This window comes from Solanum dulcamara, chromosome 2 (genome assembly GCF_947179165.1).
Source record: "Solanum dulcamara chromosome 2, daSolDulc1.2, whole genome shotgun sequence".
NCBI lineage: Eukaryota > Viridiplantae > Streptophyta > Magnoliopsida > Solanales > Solanaceae > Solanum > Solanum dulcamara.
The window spans coordinates 83,097,852-83,117,391 of record NC_077238.1 but is presented as its reverse complement, the minus strand read 5'-3'; the positions used below and the strand labels follow the sequence as shown (position 1 = coordinate 83,117,391).

At 31.0% G+C, this 19,540-nt stretch overlaps 3 protein-coding genes across 3 annotated transcripts; all 3 read left to right on the top strand.

Moving 5' to 3' along the window:
* The first annotated feature begins 1,223 nt into the window (after positions 1–1,223).
* On the top strand, positions 1,224–3,374 carry LOC129879186 (ABC transporter G family member 5). Its single transcript, XM_055953510.1, has one exon. The coding sequence runs from the start codon at positions 1,358–1,360 to the stop codon at positions 3,281–3,283; it is 1,926 nt and encodes a 641-aa protein (XP_055809485.1). The 5' UTR covers positions 1,224–1,357; the 3' UTR covers positions 3,284–3,374.
* A 1,575-nt stretch (positions 3,375–4,949) lies between these two features.
* LOC129881178 (uncharacterized protein At1g10890-like) lies at positions 4,950–8,736 on the top strand. Its single transcript, XM_055955562.1, has 4 exons — positions 4,950–5,101; positions 6,433–6,651; positions 7,406–7,625; positions 8,112–8,736. Exons 1-4 carry the CDS (start codon positions 4,983–4,985, stop codon positions 8,352–8,354), a joined length of 801 nt encoding a protein of 266 aa, XP_055811537.1. The 5' UTR covers positions 4,950–4,982; the 3' UTR covers positions 8,355–8,736.
* A 1,952-nt stretch (positions 8,737–10,688) lies between these two features.
* LOC129879169 (aspartic proteinase nepenthesin-1) lies at positions 10,689–12,729 on the top strand. The gene is made up of 2 exons (XM_055953509.1): positions 10,689–11,770; positions 12,219–12,729. Exons 1-2 carry the CDS (start codon positions 10,739–10,741, stop codon positions 12,516–12,518), a joined length of 1,332 nt encoding a protein of 443 aa, XP_055809484.1. The 5' UTR covers positions 10,689–10,738; the 3' UTR covers positions 12,519–12,729.
* The last annotated feature ends 6,811 nt before the right edge of the window (positions 12,730–19,540 follow it).

The following is a 19,540-nucleotide window of genomic DNA, read 5'->3' as shown; positions in this document are numbered from 1 at the left end:
ACAAAAGGAATTCTAGCTAGATCTATACCCTAATATCAAGGTCGATGGGCTATCCAAGATTTCAATTTTATTAAATTTATCGTTTGAAATAAATTTCAACTACTCATATCACTGGTCATCAAAAATCCCGATGAAGTGTATGAATATCCTTTATCCACAACCAAGATATCCTTTGTAGTGGATATAGAGTATTTTCTTTGTAAATCCTAGCAGATTTATCACGATAAATTGTATTTTCCAAAGTTGATGGGTTAACGGGCTAATAATATTCTTTATGGGTGGATCCAGTCCAATAGTTATTTCCAACACAAACCTTTAAAGGCTTTTTGTTACAAAGCCCATTTTTTTTTGTATATAAAACCATGGATCCAAACTTAAAAATTGTTCTTTTTTATTCTTTTGGTTGCAGATGGAAAGAAAATGGGAGGCTGCTATGATGATTGCACAACCAAATATTACAAGTCAAAAAGGAGTAATGAAACTATTGTTTAATTTGCATCATCCAACCAACTTTATGAATATTATGTTATGATATGAAGAACTATATTTGTTTCTAATGAAATGAGTTTATTTTGTGATACTCTAATCTTTTCCATCTTCTATCAAAATATTTAATTGATTTTTTTGTGTCGAGAATCTATCGAAAATCATTTCTCCATCCCATAAAAATGAATAAAATCTGCGTACATTTTACCTTTCAGACATCTCTTAAAATTACATTGATATGTTATTATTGTTGTAATTGACTTTGTACAATAGGAAGAATCATGGGTTATACATATCAAATTAAGACAAAGATATGCCACAAAAGAGCTTGCAAGTTGCAAGGAGACTAACATTATCTTGGGAAAGTAAAATATCTAAAGCCACAATCATGTCAATGATACTCGCATTAGGGATTGATTGATTGAATCTAGATTCGAGGCAAAAAATTTCACATTAAAAGTAAAACGTTATTTAACGAAGACGATACTATTCTCAAAAAACTCTATATCTATATTGAGGCTTAAATTCGAGATCTCTATTATAGAAGAATGAATAATACTACTACCATACTATACTATATCCCAATTGAATTGGAATTGTAGGTTGTCATGCATGCTGACACGTGAACCTATATTCAAAGAAACAACTTCACGTGAAACTATCAAACAAAATTTTCTTATACAAACTAGAGGTCATTATAATTTGACAACTCCCAGCCACTAACTGCCAATAATTCTTGAATCTCATGACCAAAATATATACCAAAATGCACAAATCAAGAAGAGTTTAAAGTACAAACAAAACTTAGAAACTTGGAAGAAAAAAAAAGGTACAAATTTGTAAGTGTGTGTTAGCTAGTTTAACTTGTTCAATGAAGAAACAAGGTTGTGAAATTGAAGCAATAGGCATAAACTACACAATCTATACACAAAAAAGAGAAACCCCTTTTATTTTTTTTAGCAGAAAACAACACCAAAAGTGTATAAAAGGAGTTCAAGAATTGCATGAAGTGAAGGAAGTTGAAAAGGGAAGTAATAATCCAAATGCTACAAGGCATGTGCTTAAGGATGTGAGTTGCAGAGCAAAAACAGGTGAAATTCTAGCTATTGTTGGTCCAAGTGGTGCTGGAAAGTCTACTTTTTTAGAAGTTTTAGCAGGGAAGATTGAACCAGAAAGTGGATCCATTTTTGTGAACCAAAAACCAGTTGATAAAGCAAGGTTCAAGAAGATTTCAGGTTATGTTACACAAAAGGACACTCTGTTTCCTCTGTTAACTGTTGAAGAAACTTTAAGTTTTAGTGCAAAACTAAGGTTAAAACTTCCAGCTAAAGAGTTGAGCTCAAGAGTCAAATGTTTGATTCAAGAACTTGGTTTAGAACATGTTGCTGGTGCTAGGATTGGTGATGATCGAATTCGAGGGATTTCAGGTGGTGAAAGAAGGAGAGTTTCTATTGGAGTTGAACTGATCCATGATCCTGGAGTCCTGATTCTTGATGAGCCAACTTCAGGACTTGACAGTAATTCAGCATTGCAGATCATTGACATGCTTAAAACCATGGCTGTTACTCGTGGTCGAACGATAATTCTTAGTATTCATCAGCCATGTTTCAGGATCATGAAGTTGTTCAACTCTATCCTACTTTTGTCTAATGGTACAATCTTGCATCATGGAACCATTGAACAACTTAGTTTAAGGTTGATCTTAATGGGGTTAGACCTTCCCCTTCATGTCAACATCCTTGAATTCGCCATAGAATCGATTGACATAATCCAGAAACAGAACCACACATTGCTACCTCAGTCAGCACTCATGATCAAGAATTCAGGTAAGTTCACTCTGCAGCAACTCTTTCAAGAATCTAAACTGATAAATGAAGGGTCTTTGTCTATGTCTATGTCTATGCCTATTCACGTTGGTAATGAATTCCCAAGTGGCTTTGCAAATTCAAGTTTGCAAGAGATTGTGATCCTCACAATCAGGTTCTGGAAAATCATATACAGAACAAAGGAGCTTTTTGGTTTTAAGACACTACAAATGTTACTCTCAGGACTTGTGTTAGGATCAATATTTTACAATCTTGAAGATGATTTAGTTGGAGCACAAGCAAGAGTTGGCTTATTTGCATTCATCTTGACATATCTGTTGTCAAGCACAACAGAAGCATTACCAATATTCTTGCAAGAAAGGGAAATACTAATGAAAGAAACTTGTTGTGGGAGTTATAGAGTTTCATCCTATGCTATAGCCAACAGCCTTGTCTACTTGCCATTTCTGTTGATTCTTGCATTGCTTTTCTCAACCCCATTATACTGGATGGTTGGTTTAAACAAAGAGTTTATGGCATTCATGAACTTTTTGTTACTAATTTGGCTCATTCTATACACAGCAAACTCAATTGTTGTGTGCTGTAGTGCCTTAGTACCAAACTTCATCATTGGGAACTCATTAGTTTGTGGTATGATGGGATCATGTGCATTGTTCTCTGGTTACTTTGTTTCAAAGAATGAGATACCAAATTATTGGATTGTGATGCATTATGTATCACTTTTTAAGTACCCTTTTGAAGGGTTCTTGATTAATGAGTTTTCTGGTTCTGGAAAGTGCTTACAATACATGTTTGGGATATGTTTGGCTAGTGGTGAACAAGTACTAAAAGAGGAAGGATATGGTGGTGAAGAAAGTAGAAGGAAGAATTTGCTCATTATGGTTTGTTATATCTTGCTTTATAGGTTCATTTCTTATCTAATTCTTAGAATTAGATGTTCTCAAGGAGGATTCAAAAGAATCAAATTTTAAGTTCCACAAGTCACTTGTACAAAATACACAAAAGTTGTTTGTTGTAATGTTATATTAACTGTGCATTTTGTTAAAGGGACTTTTACTTTGATTGTTGTTCAGGGTGAGGAGTAACTAGAAATCAAAAGGAAAAAAAATCCATTTTCTTGAAATGTTTTTCACTAATTTCTCTTACTGTTTTCTCCTTATTTTCCGTGGGAGTTCACTGGGTATGTTGTTGTTGTTGCTGCTCAATTGGATCCCCTTTGCCGAAATATGATCTACAGTGTATATATAAGATCCCATGATGAGGTTTGTGTCTCTGCCACGGGTGTGTAGAGACAAATTAATTATCAAGATTTGAAGTTTATGAATTTTGAACTTATCACAGAACTCATAACTCATTTTAGTTAGACATATACTTAAACATACACTCAAACTTACACTCAATTGGTGAGTAAACACTTCAATTTTGAGTATAAATATTTATATATCATGTTAGTATCAGGTGTTTACGAGATACAATTGAAATAAATTAAAGTGTTTAATTAACGATTGAGATCAAGTTGAAGCACCTATATGTGCACTCCCAAGTTAAACTAAACAATAATGGGAATAAAGTGACAAGATCATTCATCAAAATAATTCATTTTTGGCACAATAAGTGAATGATAAAATATTTATTATGTAACAGATATTCTTTTGGTTTTAATTTATTTTATTTTTGGATATAAAAGACAAAGAAGCATCACGGACTCATGCAATCTTATATTCCGTACACACTTTTATTCATGGCCACAACAAAAATTTAACATTAATTAGAAATCATTTTCCATACTCTTTATTGTCTCTTTCATATCCGTGACTTGTATTCTTTTTTTCTAATATTCTCCTTTTCAATAATTTTGAAGAATAATAATATTAATGAAGTGAATTCAAAATTTAGATGTACATATGTGTTTTAATAAAGGAATGACATTTTTTTTGTTGGAAATTCTAACTATTCTTAAGTTGGTAATTCAAAAAGTTATAGTCGAAGTCATAGTCTTACTGAAATAATAGACGTTATTATGAGACCGCCACTAATAATATATTCCACATATTTATATAACGATATTGATAGAGTGTGGATCGAAGTCTGAGAAAGAATGAAAATCTCTTGAAACATATAATTTTAAAAATGTCATGACATATATATTGTTATAAAAGCATGTCACTAAGTAATATGAAAAGTCTAAAAATATATTATATTTTTCTATATAAAAATGTTTATTCTCTTCAAAACATACTAAAAAGAAAATAGTGCTACATAGAATGAAATCGATGGAGTTATAATAGAGTAGTCTAATTGTTACTTGAGAAACTTGTATTATATCAAAAGGATTAAAAGATAGAAATTTAGCTAATATGCAATGAGTATGGGCTCTTTTTTTTTTTCTTAGTATTTTTATCGTAACTTGTTTCACCTTGTATTTTTCAAATATGTTTTGAAATGTATTTCTTGATTTGAAGATCTATCGTAAAAATAACGACTAGATCTTACTAGTAATTTAACATTGGCATAAACAAATTCGGCCCCATGGATATTAATGAAAAAAGCCCATTAACTCAAATGATGGGCCAAGCAACTAATGGGCCGGGGGCCCAAATATCCTCCGCCAACCCGTTATTAGCTCAGAAATTGAGAAAAAATTCAGCTATTCCTACTGTGTATGTAATAATGGGACGGAGCATATCTCGGTCGCCGTCGTATTCTCGACGGTCTCGATCTCCGGAGAATCGTCGTCGAAGCAGACGCCGGAGCCGACGTGACCGAAGCCGCTCACCGTATTCCAGCAGGTAATACTTTGCCTTCCAGCTCGTACACACATATGAATTTGCATATTTGTTTTGTTGAAAAGGTTCAATTTTTATGATTTATTGCTAATATATATGAATTTGGCATATCCGTTTTGTTGAAAAGGTTCAATTTTTTGTTCTATTTTTGTTATTTCTGTATAATGTATGGAGTGTGGTAACAAAGGTGTGGCCTAACAGTCAATGAAGTGTGTTGAGTACGATGAGGGAGTTACATGGTAACTGATGCTAGTGGGATGTATCTGGTATCCTGTTTAATTGGTCCAGTGCCCACAGGCTGGCCCGGACACCACGGTTATAATAAAAAAGAAGTTGAAATCAATATATCTTTTCTTGTTGCGTACATGTAACCAACCATATTAATCTGTTGGAACTTTATCGCAATATTTTCTACATCTATTGTCCCTAATAGTTTAGACAGTTCTTTTCGTTTTCTATTTTTAGTTTAAATGGTGGGATTTTAGCTGCATTGTTTTGAAGCCTGAAAAATCTATCTTCATGTAGTAGTTTGTTTCAAATCTCAACTAGAAATCTCCTAATTGCTATATCTATATATACACCGATGTGTTTTACAGGTATTTAACTTTCTACTTACTACTTGTACTTTTGGATAGCCTGGTTTGATTGTGGTAGTCGGATAAAGGAGCGGGCGGAGAGATTGATAGTAGAAGAAGGTTGATTTAAAGAAAATTGTGTGTGAACAGAAATTAGGAATGCCAGGCAGACGGTGTGAGTGTGTGTGTTCTACTTTAAATGCAGCCTTGTACACGGCAATCACTTTCTGGATATTGTTTTTGGCAAATAACCATATCTTTCAATGTAAGGAAGATAATACATGCATTTTCTCACTTCAAAATTTACTCACAACAGGTATTTGAATTTTCGTCAGCAAAATAACTCTCTTCAGCACTTAAGAGTCAATTCCGTTTGCAGATAATTCAAATTTCAGTGGCTTAAACCCAATTCTCATCATTGCAAATTCAATTCCAGTCATATATTTCAATTTTCAGCTGTGCTTAAATTTAGTGCCTATCAAAAAAGAAAAAAAGAAAACCTCAAATTTAGTATATGTTGGAAAGAGGAAATAGAAGAGTCTTTGATAATGTAGGCGTCGTGCATCAGTCTCTCTTGTCATATTACCTTGTGATATTTCAACTCAACAATTAAATTTTATGTTATCAGTAACAAGAAGGTTGTGACGGTGAACCACACAGAATAGCTTGTATTTTAGTAGCAGATTTTCGTTGAAATTGATTTTGTCCTTCTCATTATCACATCTATTCATTTTTGGTTACTGTTGTTTTATTCCACAGGAGAAAGAGTCGCTCTGGTACCCCTCACCGCCGTCGGAGCCGTTCACCAGCTACAAGGCGTAAAAGAAGCCGGTCCCCGACAACTAGGCGTCACAGGAGACGACGAAGTCACAGCTCCTCAGAGTCTCCTATGCCCAAATCTCGAAGTCCTAGTCTTACATCCACTGAGCGTAAAAGTGCTGCTGAAAAATTGAAAAAAGAAGAAGAAGAAAAGAAAAGGTTTGTTAGATGTGATGCCACCATGATGTTCCTTTGGCTATAGTCTATGTTCTTAAGTTGCTCCTAAGTACTCAACTATAGTGAGCTTCTGTAAGTTGCTGCTTTCCAGAGGTTTGATTTAGTCTTTGAATTAAAGAAGTCAACAGTAAGTAAACTTTAAGCAAATAGCTAATGTGTGTGTATACCACATCAAGAAGCAAGCAGTTGCTTTATCTTTTTGTGTTGTTCTGAAAGGGTAGTGATATCTATTTTTGTGCTTATATATCATTATAGAGTTATCCAGAGTGTCCTTTTACAAAATTAGTGCTCCTGTTACCATGTTTATACATTGATTTAAATGCTTGATTTTTGATATGCTTTACTTGAGCCGAGGGTCTATCGGAAACAGTCTCTCTACTCAAGGTAGGGGTAAGACTGCGTACACACTACCCTTCCTAGACCCTACTTGTGGGATTACGTTGGGAATGTTGTTGTTAGCATTTTTTATGCAAAAGGTTTTAGTGTAGACTCTAGGCATGTTGGGTTATTAAGAGAGGAGTTTATGACTTGATTGTCTGTGGGTCTGAAGCCCTCTGAAAAATGTGATTTACATTTTTGTCTTACATCTTGATCACTGGTGCTATTTCTTGGCATTCGAGGCCATTATGTTTCAAGATACGTAGTTGTTTTTTCTATTCAAACTTGGGAAGTGTTGAAGAGTTACACTTTTATTTCATGTGCTCTCCATATTTTGAACTAATTGAATAACTTTCAGGCTACAGCTAGAGGCAGAACTCAAGCAATTAGAAGAGGAAACTGCAAAGAGATTGGAAGAAGAAATAAGGAAAAGGGTCGAGGAAAAGTTAAGTTCAGAGGAAGTTAAGCTGGAAATAGAGAGAAGAATAGAAGAAGGACATAGAAAACTGTTTGAAGATGTAGTAGTTCAACTTGAAAAAGAAAAGCAAGCTGCTCTTACAGAGGCAAGGCTAAAAGAAGTAAGTTTCTGTTGGGGTGGTTGTTGGCCCATTGTTGATATCTACGAATCATTATATTCTCCGCTTGTGTACTTCTCCTTTTTCTCATCGTATCTTGATGAGATCTTATATGAAAGATAACATGTTATTTACAGCTAAAGATAAGTATTTTAATTCTTAGTTCGGATGAGGAAGTAAGCAGGCAAAGTTTAACTCTTCTTTGTTCTACTTGTACTTTACTAGCAGTATTTCTCTTGTAAGAGGTTAGGCATTGGCCCCGTGTACCTGATATACTCCACAAACTTTCTACTCTGAAAACTACTTGCTAGTTCAACTTTAGAGAATAGTATTTCTTCCATTTATGAATCTTATCTTTTAACAATTCCAAAATAGTTTCTTGTCTTCCCATTTCATCGAGGTTAAAACATTCATGCCCTTTGCTTAAATATTCAAATCTTAGAACTCGATGGCATTTTTTCTAACATAATAACACACTGGATTAAACAGGAAAAAGCACGAAGAGAGAGAGAGGAGCTGGACAAAATGCTTGAGGAGAATCGGAGGAGGGTACAAGAGGCTCAAAGGAGAGAGGCTCTTGAGGCGCAGCGAAAAGAGGAAGAGCGACTTCGGGAGTTAGAGCTTATTCAAAGACAAAAGGAGGAGACTGCTCTAAGGAAAAAACTTGAGGAAGAAAATCTGATGAAACTATCAAGCAAAAATAAATCTAGGACCAACTCGATTGGTCTATAAAAGCACAGCTGTAGAGATTTTCTTGCTCAGATGTAATTGGATAAGCCAAACATGGAGAGTCGTAGAACGAGGATTGCCTAAATTTTGGATGTTCACTCAACCAGAATGATATCTCCATGGCATTGCTGGTTTCTGCAACTGCAAGAGTTTCTACACCTTCAATTCATGGCTAATGCTGTTAATCACTGTATTTTGTAAACTTAAGAGGAGACAAACAGAGCCATAATCTGATTGGTGAAAGCTTGTTCATGACTTTTGAATATAGTCCAATATGTATTTGTTAGAATTACTAGGGGATATTCACTCCCTTTACTGGTACTGGATAGGTGAAAAAGAAAAACAATCTATTATGGAATTATGCAAGATTCTGTTCTTGGTTGTCTCTTCTTGCTCTCTCCTGTATCAATCTTTGTTTGTTTGTTTGTTTGTTTGTGTGTGTGTGTGTTGAACCTTTATTTGACATTTTAGTAACATAATATCTCTGAACCGTACAGTTTTCGTTCTCCTATTTCTTGGTTTGACTTTTTGAATAATTTCTTGAAATTTCATCTGTTTATTCATTCAATTCATAATCACAAGGGGATGGAAGGACTTTTAGTCTATCAGAAACCCCAATAGTAGAATGAAATGAAGGTTTCAAATGTAAATGCAAGACTTCATTTTTAGCTTTTTCTAAGAAAATGGTTGGAATAGTAATCCAATTCTCCAAATCATGGTATATATTCTTTTTAGAGGTCCTTTTAGAAATTTGTTTGGCCATTCCAATCACACTGATGGCCTCATCTCAACCAAAAATTGCTATATCCATTTGTAAGTAAAGAATGCTAATTACTTCAAGTATTTTGACTTGGCAAAGAAAAACATCAAACAATTCAGAATAAATGACTTAAATACTTTTCCAGATAAGAAAAATTTACCCTTTTGAGTGTAAAATAGTTATAAAATATATCATTGAAAAAAGCAGTGGTCTTTGTACTTATGCTCAATAATCATACCTACTCAATATGTAGGCATAACTTTTTTATCTTTAGTTCAACAATGCTTGAAGGACAAAACAAGCAAACAACTCCACCTTTTTCTCTTTTCAAGTTTTATTATCATTAGTAAAAGAGTTAGTCCACCAACTTAATCTCTTCTAAGATCATCTCATCAATAGACAAAAGGCCAAAAAGAAAGAAAGAATACTCCCTCCATTAGAATTTATGTGATGGTATTTAACTAGACATAGAGTTTAAAATTTATAAATTTGTAATCTTAAATATGATGACAGCTCAGTAAAATAAAAATTTGTCATTAAAAAAATATTATCATATAAAATGGAATAAAGAGAACCTTTTATTTTCGACGGTATGTTATTTTAAATAGTATGATGTTATTTCAATTACCTACTTAAGGTGTGGCACCTAAATTGGTAACACAACGATTTAGAAAGAAACACTAGCTATCATTATTTTTTAATGATAAGAAAAAAATAAAAAATAAAAAGTACATGTCTCTATAATTGAAATGAGAAAATACATTATTTTTCCATAATATATCCTAAATCTTGCTTATCTCTATATATCACTATGCCTTCAGTCCAACTAGGGGTGGATATAGAGGGTTAATTATAGCACTACTATATGACGAATAAAAGATTTCGTAATAATTATTTAGTGACAATAATATAATTATCGCTATATTATGTTTAGCAATAATAATATAATATAGATATTTATAGTCAACAATTTATATAAATTTCACTAAATGCTATGCAACGATATTAACTCAATTGTCGCTAAATATTTTTGCGGCAAAAGAAACATTTATTGTCACTAAATGTCTCTTTTGTGTAGTGTAAGTTCGACTTAATCATGTATATGCGTTAAATAATTGATTTTGAATTCAATAAATCAAATGAATTGAAATAAATCAAATGAATTGAATTCATAAAATTTAAATCTTGAATATGTCTATAGATTCTACTGAATTTATGAATTTCTTTGAAAGGAAGGTTAAACAACTTTCAAGAATTATTGCTACACTACATATTATTTTAAAAAAGAAAAAAATCTACATTACCTATTATGATAGTGTAGAATAATGATAACCACATTGCTTGTTAATTATAACATTGTCTACATAAAACTGAATTAAAAAGAAATAAAAAATCTGACACCTCATCCCATTTTTTCTTGTCATCTCCAACAACCATGTAATATTAAGTTGATATCTCACCTTCCTTTTGATGTTGAAATTGCTCATCACTTCAATCTACAACTTTTTTTCTCCATTTTAGTGTGCACCTATTTTATTGCTATATACTCCCTTTTGAGTGTTTGATACATATATATATATTCACACAAATGTTACATATTCTTTAATCCTTATATTTCCAAGAATATATGGCTTCATCAAACTTTGTCTATTTCATCCTATTTCTTTTTGTATCATCAATCTTGTTTGCTTTGCAAGTGAGTTCAACATCTAGACATGTTATCAACAACCATAATAAGGGGTTCAAAGTGAGCTTAAAACATGTTGATTCAGGTGGGAATTTCACAAAATTTGAACGTTTACAACGCGCGATGGCACGAGGGAAATCAAGGTTACAAAGGTTAAGCCCAGTGGCTAATTTTGCAACTTTATCGTCAAATGATTTAAAGTCAACAATTCATGCAGGAAATGGTGAGTTTTTAATGCAAATATCAATTGGTAGCCCAAGTGAGTCTTATAATGCAATAATGGATACTGGTAGTGATTTAATTTGGACTCAATGTAAGCCATGCAAAGAGTGTTTTGATCAATCAACACCAATTTTTGATCCATCAAAATCATCAACTTTTGAAAAAATTTCATGTTCTAATAAACTTTGTGAAGCATTGCCAATGTCATCTTGTGGTGATAACAATAATTGTGAGTATATTTACACATATGGTGATTATTCATCAAGTGATGGTTTTTTGTCTAGTGAAACATTCACTTTTGGTAAAGTAGTTTCAATACCAAATATTGCATTTGGATGTGGAATTGACAATGAAGGTAGTGGATTCAGTCAAGGTGCGGGCTTAGTGGGCCTTGGAAGAGGTCCACTATCACTAGTCTCTCAACTCCACATGTCTAGATTCTCCTACTGTCTAACCTCCATTAACGAGGATGCTGACAGCACGAGCAGCACACTTCTCATGGGATCAATAGCACATGACGATTATAACAATATCATCACAACCCCATTAATGAAAAACCCAACGCAACCATCTTTTTACTATCTTTCATTAAAAGGAATATCTGTTGGGGATACTCAATTGCCCATCAAGAAATCCACATTTTCACTCAACCAAGATGGCACTGGAGGAATGATAATCGACTCTGGGACAACTATAACATATTTGGAAGAAAGTGCATTTAGTCTTCTCAAGAAAGAGTTTTCTTCACAGGTAAACATCTTAATTAACACTCTTAACTTTTTTTTGTCACATTATAAATATATATTACTTAGAGTCAACCGTTATAGTTAGTAAAGTTTAGTGATTTTACTGTTATAGTTGGTAAATTTAAGTCACTTCAATGCGACAAAACATGAATTTATGACTTTATATTGTTCTGGTGTATAAGATTCAGCAACCTCAATAACTTAATTTGTTGTAGTTGTTTATGACTTTACTAGTCTTTATATCAAGTAAGAATATATAAAATACTACTTAGAAATATTAGTATTATATTGTTCTGAGTTGAGAAATATGGTTAGTGAGTATTTGACTGCACAACCATTTAACCAAACGAGCACAACCACTATTGTTACGACCCATTACTCATTCCTTCCCGACTCGATAGGAATTGCAATCTCGAGAGAAATGTATAAAGTTTATTGATCATATCGTGCAGGTAAACCTTCCGGAGGATGATTCAAGCTCAACAGGACTAGATCTTTGTTTCAAATTGCCATCAAACACAAACAACATAAAAGTTCCCAAATTGATTTTCCATTTTGAAGGTGCAGACATGGATTTGCCTCCAGACAATTACATTATTGCTGATTCAAGAATGGGAGTTGCTTGTTTAGCTATGGGAAGTTCAAGTGGAATGTCAATATTTGGAAATGTTCAACAACAAAATATGATGGTCATTCATGATCTTGATAAAGAAACTTTATCATTTGTACCAACACAATGTGATAAATTATAGATGGAACATCATAATCCTCAAATTAAAGTTCAACATATGGATTGTATGGGCTTTCAGAGGCGGAGTTAGAAGTCAAGATACGAGTTTAGCGAAATTCAATATAACTTCCGATGCTCAAACAATGTGTTTGTATTAAGAAATTCATTAGATATGTACACATATTAAAATTCAGAAACGATAAAATTGAAATCGCGATTATGTTTTTCTCTTATTTCCTTTGTCTTTCTTTACGTATACTATATTAATAGAATCATACAATATTCGAATGTAAAAAAACTTGCTTCCATTTATATAATTTGTTTGTGGCTATTTGTATTGTCCAAAGAAACAATATTTAGTAATTCATAGTACAATAAAATAAAATTTTAATGTTAAGTGTTACAAATTAAGAAGAAGAACAATAATTGCTTATATTATAAGTAGAGGAAAACTACACAGAAAAGAATAATGAAAATAATGAAGTATGTAATTAATTAATTAATAATTACCTGCCTTGATCACCTAACTAATCATTTTACAAAGGCTTGTTCAACTGCCTTAACCATTCTATGAATGCCTTAATTAATCTAAATTTTATAAATATTATATATAACCCGATGCACGATAATATTAAAATATATTAATCGTATCAAATTGTTATTTCACTAATTTTACACATTCTTGTTCAAAAATCTGATTTTTGTTACTTATTGTAATATTTTTCTGTTTGTTTAATTTTGGGCCATTTGTGGGCCTAACAGGCTTTTGATGGAGACTTAGGCCCTAGAAGTAATATTCAATCCTGTCGCAACTAGGCTTTTGATTGAGACTTGGGCCCTTTGAATGGGTCATTTGCACTTTTGTCTCTATTACATAAATATACAATATTAAGAAAATATTTACCATTTATAACAATAAGAAAAAAAATTCAGTGAACACTTATAATACATTTATAATACAATTTTAATATATATTGCAGAAAACTATTTATAAAACATATATAATACAAGTTTTATAGATGGATAATACATTTATCACATACTTTAATAGACTTATAATATATTATGTCGGTTTCTTACTACACAAACATAATATATATTTTAAAACACTTATAATACATTTATATTGTATGCATAATTCACTTTTAATACAAGTGTAGATTTATCATAGTATTGCTATGTATTGCTATAAATGGTAATAAATAAAAAATATCGTTAAAATCAGCAATTAATTTTTAAAAAACACTCAATCAAGTAATTTTTCCTAACTTTTTTGCATACATAAGTTTATATTTTTGCACTATAATATCTCACAAATTATGTCTTGCACCTTTAAAGAACTTATGTCTCGCTAGTCATAAGCTCGATTGTAAATAAAAAATTAAAGACCAAGCTATTAGAAGGACAAACCATACAGTTAAAATGCCTCGGAAGTAATTAACATGTATTAATAAATCACTTAACTATGGTTAGATCATTTTTGATTTTGATGTAAACACTCACCACAGATAAGTTTTTGGAAAACTTACATAACTCACATAATGTAAAGGACTAATTATTATTTTTTCCTACCATTTTTTAATTTACAGAAATTCCTTAAAAATATGGTAATCCGGATACATTAATTAGGATTTTATGTATCAGCAGATAACATTAAAGCATGATACATTGAACATAGAGATAATTTATGAATCAGAATTAATGTATCCGAATTACTGAATAAATATATCTGGATGGAAAGAAAGGAATTTTTGTAATTTTTAAAAATGAATAGGAGTAATGAAAAATATGGTAAATGAAGGAGTGTAATTCGGTAATTTTTCTTTTAAGTTTTTACCTCCGTTACTGACCAACTTTATAAAGTTGATTGTGAGAAGAAAAATAGATCTTATTGATTAATTATTCAAAATGGAAATCTTAATAGCTTATTAGTTGACTTTCTGAACCTTCATCTTATTGATTAAATTTATTTCTCTCCAATAATCTCCTACCCTATTTCTTCTTCCCCTACCTCTATCCCTAATATTTTATTATTATTATTTTAAAATAAGAATAATTATCCAAGCGTGAGAAATCCCAACTTTTAAATTGTATTTTTATTAAAAAAATCAATATGAAACTAGAAGATATTAGTTTGATTTCTATCTCTAAGAAGAAAGTCAAGGCCCACAAACGTCACTATTTATTTTTTTTTAAAAAATGTGGCGTGGACATAAAGAGTTGGGGAATATTTGTTGTTCTAGAAAAAAGGCAAATCACAACAATTATGCAAATGGTTCAAGTATTTTGGGCGGTCTAGTGTTGTCAATCAGTTTATCTAGTTTTTGTACTTGCAGCTTGACACATTTGACTTAAAAGCAAGTCATGAAATTAGTGGGAGGTAGGCAAGGCCATGATTAATATCATCATCGAATTAACTCAAAGAACTGGTGCAATATAGAATCCTTCGAAGGAAACACACCCCTATCAAGATTAACTTTCTCTATACTCAGAACACAAATTTGAAACTTGTAATTTCTAAATAAGGGTATAGGAATCTCACTCACGCCCTAACTTACCTTTTCATCAATCAATGTTCAGTCGCGATTCTTTTTTTATGCGAGTTGTGAGAAGTCTCGGTCTTGAATCAAGTTACCCATCAGTTTATTTTCGTTATGAGAATGAATGCATTCAAAAAAGTTGAGTTGCGTAGGACCCTGAAATGAAGCGTGTCCGTATTAAAATATCTTTTAAAAAAAATATAAAGATCAATCTCATCCATTCCGCCACAATTTTTTATGGTGATAGCTGATATTCTTCTTTGAGTTACTTGTAGTTCCTTCCAAGCTGATTTTAATGATTTAAAGTGCATGTACCTATTATGATTGGGGAGATCTGATTTGAAGAAATCTTTCCTAACCAAAAACTACAAAAATAAAACTATCTAAAAATAAAGGTCGGTAGATATTGGCGATACTAATAAGAAAAAATGGGTTCAAATTTTAATTATAGAGTCACTTTTGATAAAAGCATTTAATTTATGTCTAAAGTGAGATTTCTTAGCCTACTTCAAATTAATTGGATTTCAAAATAAATATTAATCAGAAAATTATTATTTTTCTTACATAATGTAAAGTTGGCGTGCCTAGCCCAAAAACAAATGTATCAATACGTGATTTTGAAACAATCAATACAATGCACAGAAAATGAGAATAAATTCTAGAATGGTCAGCATTATGTTTATTTCTATAAAATAATAAAAGAACAATAAACAAAAGGAACATGCGTGGAATATAATTATAGTGTAATTATTTTATCACCTTCATTCCAAAACAATTGAATTGTTGGAATATGATACATATATTTTAAAAAAATACAAAAACATAACTTAATCATATTTTCCCATTTTTATCCTTTTCAAACTCCATGCTAACTCTCAATATCCATTTAATTCATTCTTGAAACTCATCATGGAAATTTAATTAATGAAGAGTAAAATTGAAAAAAAAATTCAGTATCTATTTTGAATACTAAACAATTTAATTATTTTAAACACAAAAAATAATTCAATAATTCAATTATTTTGAAATGAAGAAAGTATTGTACGGGCCAAAATTGTATCAAAGGGGATCAATGATATAAATGTGTGGGACATATAAATCAGCAATAAGGATCTGATCAGTGCGAAGGAATTAGAATTTTTATTAAAGAGATTCAACATTTACATTATTTACCTAATAAAAAATATAACTTTATATTATGTAACATTTTAAGTCGTACTTGCGGGTACCATATAGTTTTTAATAAACACACTGATTATACTCAGTTTGACTTTAGAAAAGAAAAAAAAACATGGGGTGGGTGTTCAATTGGTACACAAATTAGGACAGAAGGGTCATTTGTCAAATATTTTGAACCCATAAATGCACTAATATATAGAATTTTATTTTATTTTTCTAAAAAAGAAAAGGGATCATCACTCTCAACACTGGATAGTTATCATCAATTCTATGTATGGTGGACAAGAGCATCTTATCAACAGGCTCCTTTGATAGTGGAGAAAAAAATAAAAATAAAGTGAAAGAATAAAATAAAATAATAAAAAGTACTTTGGGAAAGAAATATTTGAAATTCCACTTTCAAGAATATCCTTACATGTATCACTTGGTTGAAATGTTAAAATCTCACCAAAATGTATTGTTTTACCATAACAACTATATCTCAGTCGAGGCAATAACGTAGCTAGGATTTTGATGAAAAAAGTTCAAAATTTGAAAATGTAAATAAATAAATTAGTCGAAGTGGATTCGACATCTATTATATAAAGATAAAAAAAATATTTTAATCATGTATAAATAATATAATTTTTTGTCAGAATTTTAATTAAAAGAGTTCAAAATTTGAAGAAGTAGATACACAAACTAGTCAAAGGGGTTCGAATGAACCTGTAACCCCAAGGTGGCTCCGCCATCGAGTCGAGGGAGGATCTAGAGAGGTGAGAGGGTATTCATACAAATCCTTTGAATAAAATTTACACGACATATATAAGTTAATCTATTTTTTATGTATAAATTTTGATTCTCCTAGACATGAGATTAAATATTGGTTAAGTGATTTACGAAGTTCAAAATTTAAAATTATGTTTTTATTTTTCGGATCTCCTGAGTGAAAATTCTGAATTCACCACTAAATCTCCATTTTAAATTATTTTGTGTTAAGCTATATAAATTATCACTTCTCTTTATTTAGACTCAACATATGTCATCGAGAATTAATTAGTTTGTTTAAATGGGATTATAAAAGATAATTTTATTTAAATTTTCAAAAGCTTTTTCTTATTTTCTTCTTCTTTCTAATCTTGAAACGTAACATTATCTTTGCTCCACTATAAAACTTGTGGAAGACGATGAAGGAATGAAACAAGAAACTAATAAACCCAAATGTATAAATACAAAAAGTAAGAGGGACCACTTTAAAAAAGTATACCCAGCCAAAAGGGTATAAATTGCAAATACGATTCCAATAAATTCCGTAATCCGTATTTGTACGACCGGCACAAGTCCACTATGACCTAATTCTTTTTAGCTTCCACATATTTTAACTAATTTCATAAAATATTTATTATCTTCTATTAATATGAATATCGAATAACTTTGATCATTAAAGTTTGAATGTATTGAAAAATATCATCTAGTATAAAAGCCTCCGAGGTTTCCTATGCCTTATTATTTTATATAAAATATGGTACATTAATTAATCTAAAATATGTATTATATGTTAAGTTTAACTCTTGTTTGATCATAAATTTTGAAGCTGAATCTTGAAATCTGAAAAATTTTAAAAATTAATTTTTTGTAGTTGTGATTTCTGAAATTTGAAATTGTGTTTAGATATGCATTTGACTTAGAAAAAATTTAAAGTTTTTTGAATGTGAAGTGAAAATTCTCACAAAAACTGAATTAGATATTTAAAGATTAAATTTTCAAAAATCTAATTAAATTTCTGATCAAATATACATTTAAAGATAAATAGCCAAAACATGATATAACCTATAGTCAAATGCTAGCTTGGATATCATAAAGAGGAATTTATATTCAAACTTTTTATTAAAGAAATAAATCAATTAACATTATATTATGACAACATTTTTCCCCAAAAAAAAAAGGAATAAGATTAATACCATATATTCTCCACTTGACCACCCCACTAGTTCATTCACCCACCTCTCTACCCCCAACCAACACTCCATTCTCTACCATTTTATAATCATTATCATAACTCTTGCTATATAAATTTCATTAAATCTTGACATCAAAAACAAAAAAGCACCACAACTTTTTCTACCAAATTTCACAACCTTATACATACACACTCACATATTCACCACTTATTAGACCTCATCCCTTGTTCACAACGCACATGTTCTCCCTCTCTTATCTTTTCATCTTATAAAATTCAGAGATTAATTCTGAAATAATTTTTTATTAATTTATATCGATATCGAACGAAAAAAAAATCATGAAAGTGAAAAAAGGATGGCTAGCAATTCAAGCAGGATTAGAAGAAGAAGATGGTGGGATTCAAAAATTTGTTATTCCAATTTCATATCTATATCATCCACTTTTACAAAAGCTTCTTGATAAAGCTCATGATGTTTATGGCTATCAAGTTGATGGACCATTAAAGCTACCATGCTCCGTCGACGACTTCCTCCATATACGGTGGCGGATTGAGAAGGAACCTAATCGGAGCCGCCACCACCACCACCACAAAAACAACCACAACCACCATCACCATCAATACCTTTCTAGTTCTTTGTCTTTTCACTCATGTTAATTATAGTACTAAGGTTTAATTTCCTTGTAATTAAAGGTCTAATTTAATTTTATTTGGGAAATTTTGACTTTTTTTTATTGTATTATCTCTTTAAGACCATTTAGTTTTCAATTTATTGAGATATGCACTTCTAGTTATTTTGCTTGTGAATCTTCGCAAATCAATTTATTCATTGTTAGACTACTCATGTGTTACGTTAAACTCAGATTATTTACTTCATATTTGGATAATATATACGTAAAAACAATCAACATATAAGATATTTTCTTTATTATTAATCAGAAGGTCCAAATATACATCAACGTTAAATATGCTTAATAAAATATATATCATAAAGATGGAAGTTAAAATTTATTAACAACAGAAGACCATAATTGCAATGATTCCATTCTTCTTATTTTTTTTCTTGTTTTTGGTTAGAAGATACCCTGCCCCCACATTATTTTGGGAATCTTTTTATTATTATTAGAACATAATAAAATTTATTCGAAAAATAACTTTTATTTTGTTCTTGACTATTTGTTAGCATAATCTATTTTACTTTCGTGTTCAATGTCTAACACTAATCATGAGAATGTTTTGTTAATTTGACTTTTTACTATATACGGTTAGATACAAACTAGCTCAATTATTGGAATTAACTAATGATTTGTAGGTTTACTTAGAGATAATTTGTTATTATACAGTAAGAGTTAGATTAAATCTTTATTAAATGACCCTTAGATGTTT

What these genes read in the sequence shown, in the direction of transcription:
- LOC129879186 (XM_055953510.1), top strand. Translation starts at nt 1,358, where the DNA reads ATGAAGAAACAAGGTTGTGAAATTGAAGCAATAGGCATAAACTACACA.
- LOC129881178 (XM_055955562.1), top strand. Translation starts at nt 4,983, where the DNA reads ATGGGACGGAGCATATCTCGGTCGCCGTCGTATTCTCGACGGTCTCGA. An exon ending in CGCTCACCGTATTCCAGCAG is followed by an intron (nt 5,102 to 6,432) that starts GTAATACTTTGC and finishes TTTATTCCACAG; the next exon opens with GAGAAAGAGTCGCTCTGGTA. An exon ending in CAGAGGCAAGGCTAAAAGAA is followed by an intron (nt 7,626 to 8,111) that starts GTAAGTTTCTGT and finishes TGGATTAAACAG; the next exon opens with GAAAAAGCACGAAGAGAGAG.
- LOC129879169 (XM_055953509.1), top strand. Translation starts at nt 10,739, where the DNA reads ATGGCTTCATCAAACTTTGTCTATTTCATCCTATTTCTTTTTGTATCA. An exon ending in AGAAAGAGTTTTCTTCACAG is followed by an intron (nt 11,771 to 12,218) that starts GTAAACATCTTA and finishes CATATCGTGCAG; the next exon opens with GTAAACCTTCCGGAGGATGA.